The 17,572-nt window shown below is 44.0% G+C and overlaps 1 protein-coding gene across 4 annotated transcripts in view; it reads left to right on the plus strand.

Moving 5' to 3' along the window:
* The window catches only part of BIRC6 (baculoviral IAP repeat containing 6), a 1,530,571-nt gene that overhangs the window by 1,055,555 nt on the left and 457,444 nt on the right, over positions 1–17,572 (plus strand). For all 4 annotated transcript variants that reach the window (XM_033935681.1, XM_033935678.1, XM_033935679.1 and 1 more), the window contains one exon: positions 8,065–8,286. In XM_033935681.1, coding sequence (XP_033791572.1) covers positions 8,065–8,286 — 222 coding nt within the window. The remainder of the gene's footprint in view (positions 1–8,064; positions 8,287–17,572) is intronic.

Here is a 17,572-nt window from a genome sequence, read left to right on the forward strand (position 1 = left end):
CAGCCCTGTCCTAGGACAAGCAGGCAGCATATTCTCACATATGCGTGACATCATCCACAGAGCCTGGTACAGACAGTATGAAAAGTGAACTCTCACTTTAAGTTTCAAGAAACTTTGCGACTGCCTGTACTGTGCATGCGCAATACCTTCCCACCTGCTGAGGCTTGTGGCACCTCAGTTCTTCAATTTCTGCAGAGTGAAGAAGCACTCTTTGGCTGGACTTCGTTGAGTCCAAGTTTGACTTCCCGCTTTCGTGAATTTTTCTTTTTATTGACAATTAAGTTTAATTTTGATAAAGTAATTTTTTCCGTCTGTCGAGATATTTGACAGGTTTTAAAAAGTATGACAATTGTCAGCAGTCTATTTTGGCTGCAGACCCCCATAAATGGTGTCTAACAAAATAGAGATTTGTTCTCACTGTTTAACTTTAAATACCTGTTTTCTTAAAGCCCGTCACGCTTAACAAGAGCAGTTATTCGGTGCTACCATGTATGTCACCAAATCTTCACAGGCGTTGACATCGAAGACTTCAACATTGGCTTTGACATTGATATCGTAAGATATTCCGGCATCAGGGAAGCCAGCTAAGAAGCCACCCGCTTCCAAACATGCGTCGTAGATTGCTACAGCATCGAGTCCCTTGATGCAGACCAAACAACATCACCGCTCTCCAGCTTCACAGGTTGTCTCTCCTACAAGGTGTGCATCCTCACAAAAGTCACCCACTCCAAGACAACCTGTTGCACCGATTGTACCGGCTATTGAGCCATCAGAACCAGTGCCTTTTTTAGGGAGAAAATCGATGAGTTCTTCCAGAGGGAGCTCGGTAATATATTTAAATTGCACTGCTTGCCGGTGCTACCATCGACTCTCTGCATATCGGCCCAGCTTGAGCATAGCTTTACAAGGTACCACTGTCAGCTATCCATTGGAGCATTGAACTCTTCAAAGATCTCCGAGAGATTGTCATTCCCTTTTTAGATGATATTCAAGGCATTGATCTTACCAACGATGTTCTCACTGATGCTCCTTGTTGAAGCATCGCTCTTCTACTTCGAAGCATTGGCACTCTTCTTCAGGTCGATCAGCCTCAAGATAGCATCATTCCTTATCATGTCAATCTCATGTTTCGAAGCGTAAAAGAGTAAACAGCAAAGTTTTTAGGACTTTAAAAAATTGTTGTAGCTGACCTAGCAATCAAACAGAGTCAGGAAGTCTGTTCCAAGTTTCTACTAGTTTGAAAGCAAAGGATTGGCTAAGCTTCCCGACAGATCTGATTCCCCCTAAAGGAGGGGAACGATAGCTTATATCTATGTGTATTCCTTGAGTGGCAAGATCTGAAGGTATATAATAATAATAATAATAACAACTTTATTTCTTCTATACTGCCATAATCTATATAAGAGGACCAAAGGGTCAAATATTCCATAAAGAATTTTAAAGATAACACATGCACATTTAAACTGGATCCTAAAATGAACTGGGAGCCAGTGAAGGTTTCTCAACAGAGGAGAAACATAATTGTACTTTCTTTTCCCGAAAATAAGTTTAGCTGCCATGTTTTGTATTAATTGTAGTCATTTTAAACTACCCTGCTTGAAGGTATGGAAGAGGATGAAGCATCTTGATGAAGATCATGCCACGCTGAAAACCGTGTCCATTTTTGTCAGTAGCACTGCTGTGTAGAAGGTTTTTTAGATGATTCTAAAATGAGCCTGACTGAATCAGAGAGATCAGGCTAAGAGGTACCAGGCTGTCATGTGCAACAACTGCAGATTGGGATGTAAAAGAGACTCTTGACTCTAAATTAGAAGAGATGGAAAGATCTGTAGAGTTATTGGGTCCTTGATCATGAGTTGAAGGGAGTACAACGCTTGTCTGGGCCACCAAGGTGCTATGAGAATCATAGTAGCCGATTGTTGCTTGAGCTTGACCAGTGTTTTGAGAATGAGAGGAATCGGAGGAAAAGAATAAATGAGGAAGGCATCTGCTTCCAGACAATAAGGAGAGTATTGCCTGGAACAAAATTGAGGCAGTTTGTGATTTCTTGGGGATGTAAATAGGTCTACCTGAGAAGTCCACCAAAGAGAAAATATCTGATGTAAGACATTGGAGTGGAGCATCCACTCGTGTGACCAAAGATATTTGCTGAGTTTGTATTTTGTTCTCCTTGAACATAGACAGCTTTGAGATATATGTTTTGAGCCATTGCCCAGGCCCAAATATTCTCGGCTTCTTGGCAGAGTCTGAGAATCTGTCCCTCCTTGCTTGTTTATATAATTAATTGGGACTTGATTGTCCCTGCAGACCAGGAGGATGTGATTGGATATATTGTGCTGAAAAGTCTTCAGAGCATTGTGAATCGCTCCGAGTTCTAAGAGGTTTATGTGGAGCTTCTGTTCTTGCACAGACCAGTGACCTTGCATCCGGAGACCATTCAGGTGAGCTCCCCAAGCATACATGGATGAGTTTGTAGTCGGGACCTTCTGATGTGGAGGTGTTTGAAACAGCAGCCCTCTGGAAAGATTTGAGGAATTCATTCAGCACTGAAGAGATTGATGAAGAGATGCGATTGTAACGTTCTGAGAGAAAGGATCCATAGCTTAAGACCATTGAGACGCCAGGGACTACTGAGTGTTCTGAGATGAAGTCTCACAAAGGGAGTAATGTGGACTATAGGCAACGTGTAATCTAATACTATCATCATTTGTCTGGCTGAGATTGACGGAAGATGGTATACTTGAGTGCAAAGTTGGATCAGGTTGTCCTGTCTTTGTTGAGGTAGGAATGCCCTGAGTCGAATGGTATCGAGCAGAGCTCCGATGAACTGTAGAGTTTGAGAGGGTTGAAGTTGAGATTTTGGAAAATTGACTTCAAACCGCAACTGTTGAAGAAACAGGATTGTTGACTGTGTTGCCGAGAGCACCCCCTGGAAAGAGGTGTCTTTTAAGAGCCAGTCACTGAGATAGGGGAAAACTTAAAACCTTTGATCTCTTAAAGCTGCTGCCACTACTACAAGGCATTTGGTGAATACTCTTGGAGAGGATGACAAGCCAAAGGGCAGAACTTTGTTTTGAAAATGTTGATGGGCAACTCGAAATCTCAGAAACTTTCTGTGAGCGAGATGAATTGGCACATGGGTATAAGCTTCATTTAGATCTAGAGAGCGTAGCCAATCGTTTTGATCCAACAATGAATATAGACTTCCCAGTGATAACATTCAAAACTTTTCTCTGACCAGGAATTTGTTTAGGTTTTGGAGATCAAGAATTGTACATAGACCTCCAGTCTTCTCAGGATGTGAAAATACCTGGAGTAGAACCCCTGATTTCTCTGAGAGGGGGGAACTACCTCTAAGGCATTTAGTTGAAGTAGAGCCTCTATTTCCTGAAGAAGGAACGTTTGTTGCGGGTTGAAATAGGACTCTCTTGGAGAAAGATTTAGTATGGAGAAAAAATGAAGAGAGTAACCTTCCTTGAGGTCTTTGAGAACCCACAGGCGAGTTGTTATCAGAGTCCAATGTTGATGGTAGATTTGTAGATGACTTCCGATTGGAAGGAGAAGAGGTTGAGAAAAGAGGACAGCAGCTATACTCTCGAGAGGTGTGTCAAAAAATAAGTGAGTAGGTTTTTGAGGAGCTGTTGTCTACACTTTCTGAGACCACTGTTGCTTCTGCTTCCTTGGTGGTGGCAGTCTAGAAACAAAAGGTTTAGTAGTATAATGCCTTTGATAGGAATAAGAAGCCTTGGCTGCCTGTCTTGAAATTGAAGGCTTAGCCTTTGTTTTGACTAAAGAATTCCAACTGGATTCATGCAGACTTAATTTTTTTGTGGCTGTCTCGATGGAATCACCAAAAAGCTAATCCTCTAAGTATGGAATATTGGCTAATCTGTCCTGAAGATTAATGTCCATATCAGAAACTCTTAGCCAGGCTAGACACCTCATAGCCACTGATCATAGCCAATGCTCTAGATGACATCTCAAAAGCATCATAGGTTGACCATGCAATATACTGTCTAGACTGTGAGAGAGTTTGCACAATCTTTAGGTATTGTGCAAAATGAAAAGAATATACTGATCAAAGTTAGGCAATTGTTTTACCAGTTGTTTTAAGTAACAGGAAATGTAGAAATTGTAATTTAGAATCCTGCTTGCCAGCATGGAATTCTGATAAAGGCGACGTCCAAATTTGTTCCTAGCTCTTCATACCTTGGACTGCAAACAAACACTTGCTTTATACTTACAAAGGATTCAGTCTCACAGAACATCTCCTCAACTGTTCATCTCGTTTGATCCCAACAGATTGGGCTGCCCAGTAACCAAAAGAACTATTTCCACATGGCTGCAGCCTGTATTTCTTTCTGCTATGCTTAGGTTGGGCTGCAGCTCGGGGGGGGGGGGGGGGGTAACAACTCAATAAAGTCCGAGCTATGTCAGCTTCAGTTGCCTTCATTCGGCGTTCTATCATTAATGAGATCTTTAAAGCAGCTACTTGGTCATCCGTTCACACTTTCATGTCTCACTCCTGTCTGGAATCATATTCCAGACAAGACGTTCGCTTCGACCAGGCAGTTTTACAAAATTTATTTTCTTAAAGGCCAACTCTCCCTCCATCCCTCTGTAGTAAGCTAGGGAGTCCCATATGTGAAAATATGCTGCCTGCTTGTTCTAGGATAAAGCACAGTTACTTACCGTAACAGGTGTTATCTGGAGACAGCAGACAGATATTCTCACAACCCTTCCACCTCCCCTGGTTGGTTTCTTAGCTTGCTAATGGAACTGAGGTGCTGTGAGCCTCAGCGGATGGGAAGGCAGTCATGCATGCACGGTGCAGGCAGTCGTGAAGTTTGTTCTGGAATGACTGACTCTCCAATATGTAAGAAGTGTGGCCTGCAACCTAATTCTTTTTCTCATTCTATATGGAAGTGCCCTTGTATAAGATAATTTTGGGACAAAATTATTTGCTGGACTATTGGGTGCTACCTTATTAAGCTCCCCAAAGGGAGTTCTGTTTGGCAGGGCTGCCAGCTATGCCATTTTCAGGATGGGGAGATGCTTACTTTTCCAGAAGTCCCGAGTAGTGAGACACTAGTGCATAATGCAGCATTGGTTACAAGATTCTATACCTGGCTTCTGGCATTGGAGAAATCAACTTCATCACTTGCTTCTAGAAGCCAGTGAGGCTATTTCTTCCCCTAAACATAATTTTTTTTTTTTTTTATCAGTCCGAGAGCCTTAACTTCAATCACCCCACACAAGTCTAGTTCTGAATAAATTGAATCCTTGTACTTGCGGTTATAGCATTTTCATCATTTCTTCTTGCGCTGTTCTTGGGGAGAAGGGGGATGTCATCTTTCTCCTCTCTGTCCCATAGCCTGCAATCTCTCTCCTCTCCCATGGTATGGCCTCTCTCTCTCCTTCCCTCCCTCTTCCTGAGGTGTAACATCTCTCTCCTTCTCTCCTCTCCTTTTTGAGGTCTGGCATCTTTCTCCCCGCCTTCCCTTCCATTCCGTGGTCTGGCATATCTTTCTCTCTCCTTCCCATTCCAGTTGTCTGACATTTCTATCTTCCCTCCTTCCATTAGCCTTCTCCAGAATCTGACATATCTCCCTTTGAGTCATCTCTCATCCCTCCCAGTGTAACATTTCTCCCTCCCTCCTCTCCACCACTACCATGTCCAACAATTCTCCCTCTTCCCCATATATACTATCTTTCTTTCCCTCCCACTCCTCCACACACCTATGTCTAATAATTTTCTTTTTCTCTTTCCCTCACCCACCAGCAGCAACTCTCTTTCCCTCCCTTCCTAACCCCCAGCCCATGCAGCAGCTGTCCTCCATGCTTTCCCAACCCCCCTCCCCCCACAGCTCGTGCAATATGTCCTTCACTTATTCCCAACTCCAGCCCTCTCCTCTCAGCTGGATCCTACGGTATGACCTGTTCCCAGTTCCCGACTCGCCCACCTCCCCGCTGCTGAAATTTAAAATCTTCAGAGAGCCAACGTTGCAATGAAGCCAGCCTCCTATCGGCCTGCCCTGGAAGTGTTCTCTCTGCAGAAGTTCCTGTACCTTCATAGGCAGGATGCTGCAGAAAGAACACTTCCGGGGCAGGCCGATGGCGGAAGGCTGGCTTCGTTGTGCCATTGGCTGCCCAATAGGAACTACTGCAGAAAGAACACTTCCAGAGCAGGCTGACTGCGGGAGGTTGGCTTCATTGTGCTGTCAGCTGCCCGAAGATTTTAAATTTCAGCAGCGGAAAGGTGGTAGGTATGGGAGTCGGGATTTCAGGAGTCTCCTGGAGAAGGTTTTACTACAGTGTAGTGTCAGGCGTACAGTCACTGCAGGCCACATAAAATGGCCAGGTGGGCTGGATTTGGCCCACAGGCCTTGTATTTAACGCATGTGGTCTAGAGCCTCGATTTCCTACTGGATTAAAATGGCAAAACTCTAGCATTCAGGACCAATAGACACATTTACAAGAAAGGAAATTATCGAGATAAGAACCTAATCTTTCTTTACCCCTGTGCCGATTATTAAGGTCTTAATTAGCCTTCCTGAACTTGCTGTGGGTTTCCCACGTCTGGCATTTTAGTTAGTGACAACCATATCTATACATTTTTGCATCCTCTCTTTATTTTCCCATTCCCATGTTAATTTGCTAAATAAAGGCAAATGCCTTGTTTCCTTATCTGCATGTAGAATATAGCTGCTGTCCATGTTTACTAGGGATGTAAAAAAACAAAACCAGTGTGGTTTGTCTCATGCTTTGGGGATTTTTTTAAATTCAGATATTCATTGTAATACAAGAATAATACTCATTAAAACTTTGCAACACAAACAAGTTGATTTGGGGTGTACTAAAATTTTTAAAGCTAGCTTGATAAATGCACATCCCTATTTGTAATTTTTGATATCCCCTGTTAAGTACCATTTATACTACCCATGCCTTCTATGTCAAAACTGTAACACTGATATTTTTAAGTTTGCAGCCTTGTTAGAAATATACTCCCTTTTTTATAAAGCCGCGGTAACAGCTCTGACGCTCATAAGAATTCTATGTTACCAAGGCAGCTGGCGCTAAAAACGCTTGCGTGGCTTTGTAAAGGAGGGTGATAGTTTAGATTTGAATCTAAATAAATGTCGGATCCTAAATATTAGTATTAAGGAAATGTGGTGAGAATGGAGGAGATGTGGGCTAACAAATTGGTAGCTTTATGCTTTCATAACCTATTGTGGAAAGAGGCAATCTAGGGTACAATCCTGAAAGATGCTACTCTTGCTTTCATCCTGCAGAGCTTTTCTCCTCAAACAGTGCAATTACAGGAGTTCTGTTTTAGAGTTCTTTGATAGAATGCACATAAATTTATATTGTTTTATATATAACCTAGATATAGTAAGATGCAGGCTATAGCATATTTATTAAACATAGGTATGAGAAATCTTTCAGAGAAGTAGAAATTTTGCTAGACTTACTGAAAGCTTTGTAAAAAGCACATCCTAGCAGATGTCATTTTCTGTTGCGTGTAGGTAAGTATACAGTATTTATTCATTATTTCTATTTATTTTACAGTTGTCACCAATAACATTAATGTGAAGTTTTTGTATCAGTTACATTGTTTCACTTTTACATGATTATCATTCACTAGTATATTATATCTATTCAATACTTGTAAAATAAAAAGAAATAATGAATAAATATTTAGGGTATTTGGAGTTACAGGGCCTTTATTGTCCATGTTTTAGATGTTGCAGTTTCCCTCTCCTTTGGGATTTCAGCTCGGTTGGAGCCAGCATGTCCTTGGGTTCTGAATTATAAAGCATTTATTAGCAAGAATCCAGATATTTTTCCTATTTCTTCATTTCTTCTCCTCTGACATTTTCCTGTTTCTTCCATTGCTGAAAGATAGGACTCAATCTGTGAAGATGAAAATGATTTTGTTACCAAAATGAAGTGATATTTTCACAATGAAAGTGTAATCTTTAAATTTCGCTGCAGGTGACATCTACAGAATTTTTTTGTTTAATATGTCAGCTTCTGATACGTTTTGGTGCTTTTTTCTTCTAGAATTCAAACTTTGTTGAAGTGGGTTAATGATTCTGCTAGAGTTGCTGCCATGAAAAGAAGTGGCCTGACGAGCTTTATCAGCCCCAGTAGCTCTACTAGGGAGTATGGTCTACTGATGCCGTCCCCTTCTCATTTGCATTGTGTTGCAGCGATTCTGTGGCATAGCTATGAATTGCCTGTTGAATATGATTTGCCTGCACTGCTTAATAGAGAACTTTTTGAGTAAGTATTGCTACTGAATTGTTAAATTCGCACAGCTAAAACTAGTTGATTACTGCTCACTAGGTAATTTGCTACAGTCCACTGACAAATGTTAAAAATTCAGAAATATGTTGCCTGCTACTTTTCAAAGAGAGACTAATTCCAGCCCGAGCAATGAGGTAAGTAATTCTATAAAGTAAAGTTCCCTCTGCCGCATCCTGCACCCCTCCAGACGCGATTTCCTTTTTCCGACCTGACTGCCGCTGCCGAAGATAAATTTAAAGGAAGGACCGGGTGAGACGCTGGACCGGGGTGGTGGATTTAGAGGCCGAAAGCCAGAGAGCCTCTCTCGATCCCCGCCTTCATGTAAGGGAGTCTGAGCCGGCAAGACCGCGAGAGAGGAGCCTGCACAAGCCCCGACTAGTTTAACTTTCCGGCGGCTCCTCTCACGATCGCCGCCTTCTCCGACGAAGGAGCAGCTCGTGAGAGGAGCCGCTGCAGCGTCTTTTAAGTTAAAAAGAAACTTCAGCCAGTAGGGCCGTATTGCGTGAGGTGGAGAGCAGGGAGGCTTGTCTGGCGCACATGCGCACTCCTATCGCCACAGCCCGACAGATCAGATCTCAGGGAAAACGTGGTGAGAGTGCACATGCGCGCTTAGCATTTTATTATTATAGATTAATTTGTACCACTTGGCAGCCTGATGCCTCTGCCAAGCTGTACTAATTTTTTAAATTTCACCAATCAGGGAACCCTTTCTGAATGGCCTGTTTCAACTGCAACTATTTAAATCCTTGATTGCAAATTGTTGCAATTTTAATAAATTTATCATTATCCCATTAGAAATTACACAATCATCATTTTAAGGGAGTCTAATCTTCCCCACCAAAATAAGTGAAGCAGAGACCAAGAGGATATAAATTGTTTAATTTTAGAAATCATGGAGTCTCTATTAATTACAGAAGTGGTGAGTAAATCCCTATCAAAAAGAATGCCAAGATATTTAATGGAGGAATGAACCATTTTAGGGGAGTATTAGGGACAGAAAATGGATGACAGAGATCATTTAGTGGCATGAGTTCAGTTTTATTTCAATTGATCCTGTATCCAGAAGTCGAGAAATGGGATACAAAATCAGTTAGAGTAGACAGAGAATTTTCTGAGTCAGTTAGATATAGGAGAACATCGTCAGCATAAGTTGAAAGCTTATATTCATGGGAACAAAATATAATACTGTGGATATCAGGCTTTTTTGGATTGGTTTAGGACCTTTTTGCGACTTGGGGAGTATCAAGTGGGAGAAAGGCCTAGAAAAACTGTTAAGTCAGGCCAAGCATGACATACTTTACGGGGGTGTGAATCCTCTCACCCTAACCTAAAAGTGCTCCTTGAGAAGAGACCTCTGAAAGTTTGAGATTGAACTCTGAGGACTTTCTTAAGAGATCAGATTCCACAGGTGACCCTTGAGGGAAGGAATGCTGCATTAAAGATAGTTTTCACAGCAACCTGCGAACTTCTATCTCTATGTTAGAGAAGGAGAGACATTCTCTTTCTGAGGAGAAAAGTAGAAGACATCTCTTTGGGTAAGTATGCATTATTTTGCTCTGAGCTTTGTTAGGTTTGGGGAGAAAAGCTCAATTGTAGGTTCCTTTCTAAAGATAGAACAAAATTTTTATAAAATCCTAAGGCTCTCTATACCAGTCTAATATATTCCTAGTAGCTTAATAAGGTTAATTAATTAGCTCAATAACAAGATGCAGACAGTAGTCCAGCAGCAAGAGGGTTGCTATCCAGTCTTTTGCATTGAGTGTCACATGTATGACTTTCTCCTGGTTGCCGAGAAGTTATATGTGTGTGCTCGCTGCAAAGAGCTCCTAGCTCTCAGTGAACGAGTACATTCCTTTGAGGCTAGAATAGCAGACTTGGATGAGCTGAGGGAGACAGAGAGGTACGTAGAGGAGACCTACAGGGATGTTGTAGAGAAGTCCAGTCTGGTAGCCCCTGTGCTGCCTTGGAGGAGAGAGGTCTTCTAGAAGGAGAGCATCACCCGGGTGAAGTAGGAAATAATCCTGTAGCTAGGACCCGCCCACCAGGGGATGTAATATCCTCTTGCACCCAGGAGGGAAAAGTTAGGACAGCGGTTGTAGTTGGTGATTTGATTTTTAGGCATGTAAATAGCTGGGTGGCTGGTGGGCATGAGGATTGCCTGGTCACTTGCCTGCCTAGTGCGAAGGTGGCAGACCTTATGCATCACATAGATAGGATTTTAGATAGTGCTGCGAAGTAGCCAGCTGTCCTGGTTTATGTAGGTACCAATGACATAGGAAAATGTGGGAGGGAGGTTCTGGAAGCTAAATTTAGGCTGTTAGGTTGAAAGCTGAAATCCAGATTCTCCAGGATTGCATTTTCAGAAATGCTCCCAGTTCCACATGCAGGATCCAAGAGGCAGGTAGAGCTCCAAAGTCTCAATGCATGGTTGAGACGATGGTGCAGGGATAAGGGATTTAGATTTGTTGGGAACTGGGCAACCTTCTGAGAAAGAGGGGAGCTTGTTCCGAAATGACGGACTCTACCTTAACCGGGATGGAACCAGGCTGCTGGTACTAACATTTAAAATGGAGATAGAGCAGCTTTTAAACTGAGATGTGGGGGAAAGCTGACAATCGCCCAGTCGGTGTGAGGTATCCTTGGAGGATACTATTGAAACAGGATATTTAGGGGGTCACAGTAGAGAAGTTCCAATAATGGTGAAAGAAAGCCAGGAGGATATAAGAGGAAGGCAGAGTAAAAGACTCACATTTTCCCTGTCTTCTCAGCAGCCTGTAGTTGCAAGGAAAAGAACACAATTTGAAGTGTATGTATGCAAATGCTAGAAGCCTAAAAAATAAAATAGGAGAGGTAGAGTATCTAGCACTAAATGATGAGATACATATAATAGGTATCTCGGAGACCTGGTGGAAGGAGGACAATCCATGGAACACTATGTTACTGGGTACAAATTATATCACAAGGATAGAGTAGATCAAATTGGAGAGGGAGGGGGTTGCGTTATATGTTAAAGAGAGAATTGAATCAAATAAAATAAACATTATGCATGACATAGATAGCAATGTGGAATTCTTATGGATAGAAATTGCATGTGCAAGGCCGCCATCAGAAATTTCTGGGCCCCTTACTGAGCAATCCTATTGGGCCCCCCTCGCACCCCTTCCCCCCCCCCGACCCCCCCTTCTTCCATGGGCTGAATACACACATACTTTTCTCTGTCGCTGCACTCTTTGACCAAAAGATTTGTAAGCCTGCAACCACATCAAGGTAGACTCTTTCAGCAAGGCCCTAACCTAAACTAAATTAATCTATACCTATCTATTCTAAACTAACATATGTCTAATACTGAACTAATAACAAACTAACAAACATCTGCATAATAAATAATAGTGCTAGTAGCTATAATTCACTTTTGAATGTAAAATCTCATTTAAGGATTTCTTTTGACCTTTGTAGGCCAGAAGTAGATCACAATTGCACAATATTTTTTGTAACAAGTATTAAATGTGTTTTTATAAATACTGTAAGCTTAATAAATATATCAGAAAAAACTACACATCTGAGTGCATATCTGAACATACACATCTGTATGATCCCATCCTCCTCTGCTTGCCTATAGCTGCATCATGCATGTTAAAAATGTATGATATGTTGATATGTGCACCTTCCTTCCTTCCCATCCATCCTCCTCAGCCTGTCCTTACACATCCACAGCTGCATGTTAATGATGATGTATATGTTATGATGATAAATAAGTGCATATGGGCACATCATTAACATGCAGCTATGGATGAATATAAAAAAGAAACAATATTCTGTACAATTGTCAATTTATAAATCAGCGTCTTCTCCCCATTCTCTCTTCCCCATTTCCCTTCAGCGTCCTCAGCCCACTCTCTCTCCACTTTCCTTCAGCACACGCACATAAAAACAAGCAAGTAATTTATATCATTTTCATTCTATTCATTCATAGAAATTAAAGTCTAAATAATACCAGTCACATAACAAAACATGATTAAATTCCCTGCACAGTCAAGCCTTCAAGGATTACTAGATGTCTTTCAGCAGTTCCCCTCCCTCCCTCCCCCTTACCTTTGTGGCCAAGTCAAAATGATCTACCAACAATAAAATTTTAAAAACACAAAGCACGCTGTACGCAGAGAAAATGTTAATTATCATTTATATTCCGCGGGTTTTCAAAGAGGTCAAGGCAGATGACTTTATGCAATGTCACCTCAGTAACAACTATACAAAAATAGACAAATATTCCCCCTCCCTTTTTACTAAAACGCGATAGCGGTTTTTAGCGCAGGGAGCTGCGTTGAATGCCCCATGCTGCTCTCAACGCTCATAGGCTCCCTGCGCTAAAAAACGCTATTGCGGTTTAGTAAAAGGGGGCCATAGTGCAAAATATAGACAGCATATATAACTTCTCATAGCAGACACATTTTGATCACTAAATTGAAAATAAAACCATTTTTCCTACCTTTGGTAATTTCATCAGTCTCTGGTTGCACTTTATTCTTCTGACTGTGCATCCAATATTTCTTCCCTTCTTTCAGCCTCCTGTATGCTTCCTCTCCTCCAGACCTCATTCCCTCCCCAAACTTTTTCTTTGTTTCACCCTGCCCCTTCTTTCTTTTTCTCTCTCTCCATACCCCCTTTCTTTCTGTATGTCTGTTTTTCTCTCTCTCACCCTGCCCCCTTCTTTCTCTCTCCACACCCTCTTTCGTTCTGTATGTCTGTCTTTCTCTCTCTCTCTTTCCATGCCCCATTTTTCTTTGTTTCACCCTGCCCCCTTTCTTTCTTTCTGGCTTCCTGTCCCCCCTTTCTTTCTTTCTCCCTGCCCTCCCCTATGCCACTACCATTGGGAAAATGCTGCCACCGCCACTGGGGAATAGGCTGCCACTGCCGCCATCGGGAACAGGCCAGCGCCGAGTTCGCCCTGCTTCTCTTCCCCGCGGGGCCGACCAACTCTCGCCACCCGACGTCAATTCTAACGTCGGAGAGGACGTTCTAGGCCAGCCAGGCAGCGATTGGCTGGCCCAGAACGTCCTCTCCGACGTCAGAATTGACGCGAGTGGCGAGAGTTGACCGGCCCCACAGGGAAAAGCAGGGAGAACTTGGCGCCGGCCTGTTCCCGATGGCGGCGGTGGCACTCAAGTGACTAAAGAGCCGCAGTTTGCCAGCCTAGGGAGAACACTGGAGGGTGGCCAGCTGTGCACCCCCTTGGGACGTAAACCTGGGGCAGGGCGGACCGCCCCCCCCCTGGTATGCCACTTTCTGTACCTCACTCCCTCCCTATGACCAAAAATTCTCCTTTCTTCTATTCCCCGTGTACACAACCATCTCTTTCCCTCCCTTCCTCTCTCCCAAGTCCATGCCTTCTGTGTCCAAAAACTCATTCCCTCCCCCACCTCAGTATCTCTTTCCCTCCCTTCCTCTCTCTCAAGTCCATGCCTTCTGTGTCCAAAAACCCATTCTCTCCCCCACCTCAGCATCTCTTTCCCTCCCTTCCTCTCTCCCAAGTTCATGCCTTGTGTCCAAAATGCACTCCCTCCCCCCTTTTGTATTCCACGTTTGCCTCCCAGCCCATCTTTGCAACTTTCTCAGCAAAACGAAGCTCAAGCCGCGAGGCTTGTCTTCTGTTTCCTGCCCGGAGCTGACAGGGGGCCCGGGCTCCCCCAGGGTCCTAGGCCACAGTATAGGGGGAGGGGCGGTCCGCCCCACGTGGACAGGAGAGAGCTGGACGGGGGACCCGCGGAGTTCAATATATCTCGAGCCGCGAGGCTCGTCTTCTGTTCCTGCCTGCCCTGCCGCGCACAAATAGCCGACCGGAAGTATTCTCCGACGTCAGCACTGACGTCGGAGGGCAAGCTTTGCTTAAGCCCTCCCTCCGACGTCAGCGCTGACATCGGGGAACACTTGCGATCGGCTATATGTGAGCGGCAGGGCAGGCAGGAACAGAAGACGAGCCTCGCGGCTCGAGATGTATTGAACTCCGCTGGTCCCCCGTCCAGCTCTCTCCTGTCCACGTGGGGCGGACCTCCCCTCCCCCTAGACTGTGGCCTAGGACCCTGGGGGAGCCCGGGCCCCCTGTCAGCTCCGGGCCCCTGAATGCAGGACTGGTGGTACTGCCCTGATGGCGGCCCTGTCCATGTGTGAAGGGAAGGAATATAAAGGTAGGGTTATACTACCGTTCCCCAGGACAAAATGAACAGACAGATAAAGAAATGTATTCAGAGATTAGGAAAGCTGGAGAAATGGGCAACATAATAAAATGGGTAATTTCAATTACTATAGCCAACTAGAGGTGCACATATGTAAAATCATATATCAAAAATAATTTTTATATGCAAATCTATGAGTGCAGACTACCCAGGCAGTGAAGAACCCTGTCGAACACTAGAACTAACTGAAGGAGCACCCAAAAAATTTTTGAAGAAAAAAGGGGCCTCAGTTAAAGGGCTTTATGGGTACCCCCCAAAACTCCAATATAGTGCTTCAACTTCAAAGTGGTGTACCACAAATTAGTCCCGTAAACCAAAATATCAAAAATAGGGTCCACTCCCAGCAGACTACAATCATTCATAACAAATTCAAAGCTTCAACACTGCTTGTTTCCATAGATAAGAAGAAGGGATACTTAGCTTCACATGCAGGCATACACTGAACCCCGCTCAGTTCTTCTCCAGCAAATTCATGTGAGCCAACCCTCCTCCAAATTCAATAGGGAGTCCCTGTTTTGCTATATGAAAGCTGCGTCGGGTAGAAATAGAAACATTCTTCAGCGCTGTTGCAAAAAGTTCACCTCGCACACATACACCAACAGATCCAAAATGGTGCATGGCACTCTGAACTCCCAGACAGGAGTTTAAAACACCCAAACACACCTCCCTCTTTACTAAGTCATTCCTGAGGGAGGCACATGACATAGACCTTCACTGAGTTCTCTCCCCTATACTTTCATCAGCTGAGGGAGGGGCTAGGGGAAGCCAAAACTTCACAGAACACTGTCAAAAAAATTCCTTGGAGGAATTACAAAAGAGATCTCTAAAGGGATCAGAAAAACACTGACCATTCAGCATGATTAATAAGACCCATTGGATTCACCATATTTAAATGGAATATCCACTTCTGTTCTTTCTGGCGGAGGAAACACCTCCAATTTCCTCTCCGTGTGGCTGGGGTACATTGCTCTAATACCATGCATTTTAGGGCAATAAAATCATGTTCTTGTACAATCTCTCTGGAAGCTGAATGGCTGGGATCTTGTATCTATTAGCTTCAGCTGCAGGGCAACTAAAATATGATCCCTCCACTCTGGGCTACCTGCCCGGGAGCTTCCTGTCTTGCTCAGTTTGTTCCTGTAGCTTCACTGCATGGTTTCATCTCAGTTAATTCTGCTCGTGATTTGTTTTCACTTCCTAGTCTTTTGTTTTGAATTTTTTTGCGGGTTTGCTAATGTGCTATGGATCAACTCTGCGAGTGATCCTTCGGCGGGAGATCGCAGACATTTTAAATTTTGTCTGCTTCCGGAGGGTACTCTGTTAAAGCCTGAAACTGCAGTAAGCCCTCTGGACAGCCTGCAGATTGAATCGGGTCTCCAGGTTCAGGAGCCATCTCTCCTCTGGTTTGTCCGCAAAGCTGTAGAGCGCAGGCTACTGCGGTTTTGAGGAGGTACGCCGGGATCGGAACTGCGCCACTTCTCTTCCCTAATTTCCCTGAGGGGTCCTGGTGGTCGTGATCTGCGGTAACAGGGAAGTTGAAGCGGCCGGAAGATCTGAAAAATCCAGTTTAATCAGCTCCTGAGGTAATGATCTCCCACTGTGTATTGCTGGCTGCCATTGAAATGCATTGCAGCACATGTCTCTGTGGTATCTGTGAATCAAAGTTTGCCGATTTTGGTTGGGTCCTCAAATCGGGGTTTTGGGGACTTTCCCTGCATGCTCTGGTCTTCCCCCCCCCCCCCCACCACCACCACCAGTAAAATCCTAAAATCGCCGTTTTTTAGCATTTTCCTGCGTTTTTAATGGCTGTTTTTCTGTCAAAATTGACACCTGCGGCGGCCATCTTGGATTTTCTTTAACGTTTTTAAAACTATATTTTTGAGACTTAGAAGCTTCGTTTTTGATCCAAACTTCACAGATGGCCACCTCATGACAGGATGGCATGGATTCATGCCGTAAATCTGGCGGATGGCTTGCAGTTTCACAGCCATGTATTCTGTGCGCCGCGGCCCCTCAGGGGAGTATTCAGTGTGTGGATTCCACACTTTCCTTCTCCGGAGAGGACCTGCTTTCCTCCGTTGCCACCAGAGACATTTCCAGCGTCCGGTATGCCATAATTGTGTGAGGAGGGCTTTTTGCAAAAATGCAACCACAGTTCCAGGGAAAGTTTCATCGCTCTTCAAACAATTTCAAATCTGAGTCCTGCTGATCGGCTCTAGCAGCCTAGGACTCCTTTCCGTCGGAATTCGTGGATATGATGTCTCAGACTTTCATGAGAAAGCGGGCTATGCGGTGCGGCAGTCTGTACAGGCTTTGGATTCCAGCATGTCAATATGATCCTTGCTGGTCCCCCTGAATGTGAGCAGAAACTTCCTGTTATTGTCGCAGTACCTGTGTCACTTTCTAGGCCTTTGCTGTTGCACGGTGATTCGGCGGGTCCCGCTACGTGATTAGCCTAGCAGATCTTGTGGATTTCCAGGACGCTGATTCTCACGATGTGGGAGAGTATCAGATGGTGCGCAGGCTAAGTCCAGTTGTTACATTACATTACATTACATTACAGATTTCTATTCCGCTTGTGCCTTGCGGTTCTAAGCGGATTACAAATTAAGAGACTGTATAATTTCAGGAATAATACAGTATATAGAATCAGGAAAGTATCAAGTTACAATTGATTAGTCTTCCTTTTTTTATCCCTGAATCCCTGTGGACAGTGGGGCGTTCAGGCGGAGTGTTCGTTCATGTGTTCTATGCACCCACTCTCCGCTGCATTTCCAGATCATGCAGACTCGGTAGAAATGCTCTTGGAGGTTTGGGAGGCCCCGGAGGGTCCCCTGAGGTGCACTAGGGCCATGTATCCCATGGCTTTGGAATTTTCCAAGCGCCTAGTCCCACCGAGGGTGGATTTGGCGGTGGCTCAGGTCACTAAACGTACCTCCTTGCCCTCGGATGGAGGGGTGGTCCTGAAGGATGTCCAGGACTGTAGACTGGATTTTGTCATGAAGCGTCTTTTTGATTCTGCTGCGACAGGG

The sequence above is a fragment of the Geotrypetes seraphini genome, chromosome 3 (genome assembly GCF_902459505.1).
Source record: "Geotrypetes seraphini chromosome 3, aGeoSer1.1, whole genome shotgun sequence".
NCBI lineage: Eukaryota > Metazoa > Chordata > Amphibia > Gymnophiona > Dermophiidae > Geotrypetes > Geotrypetes seraphini.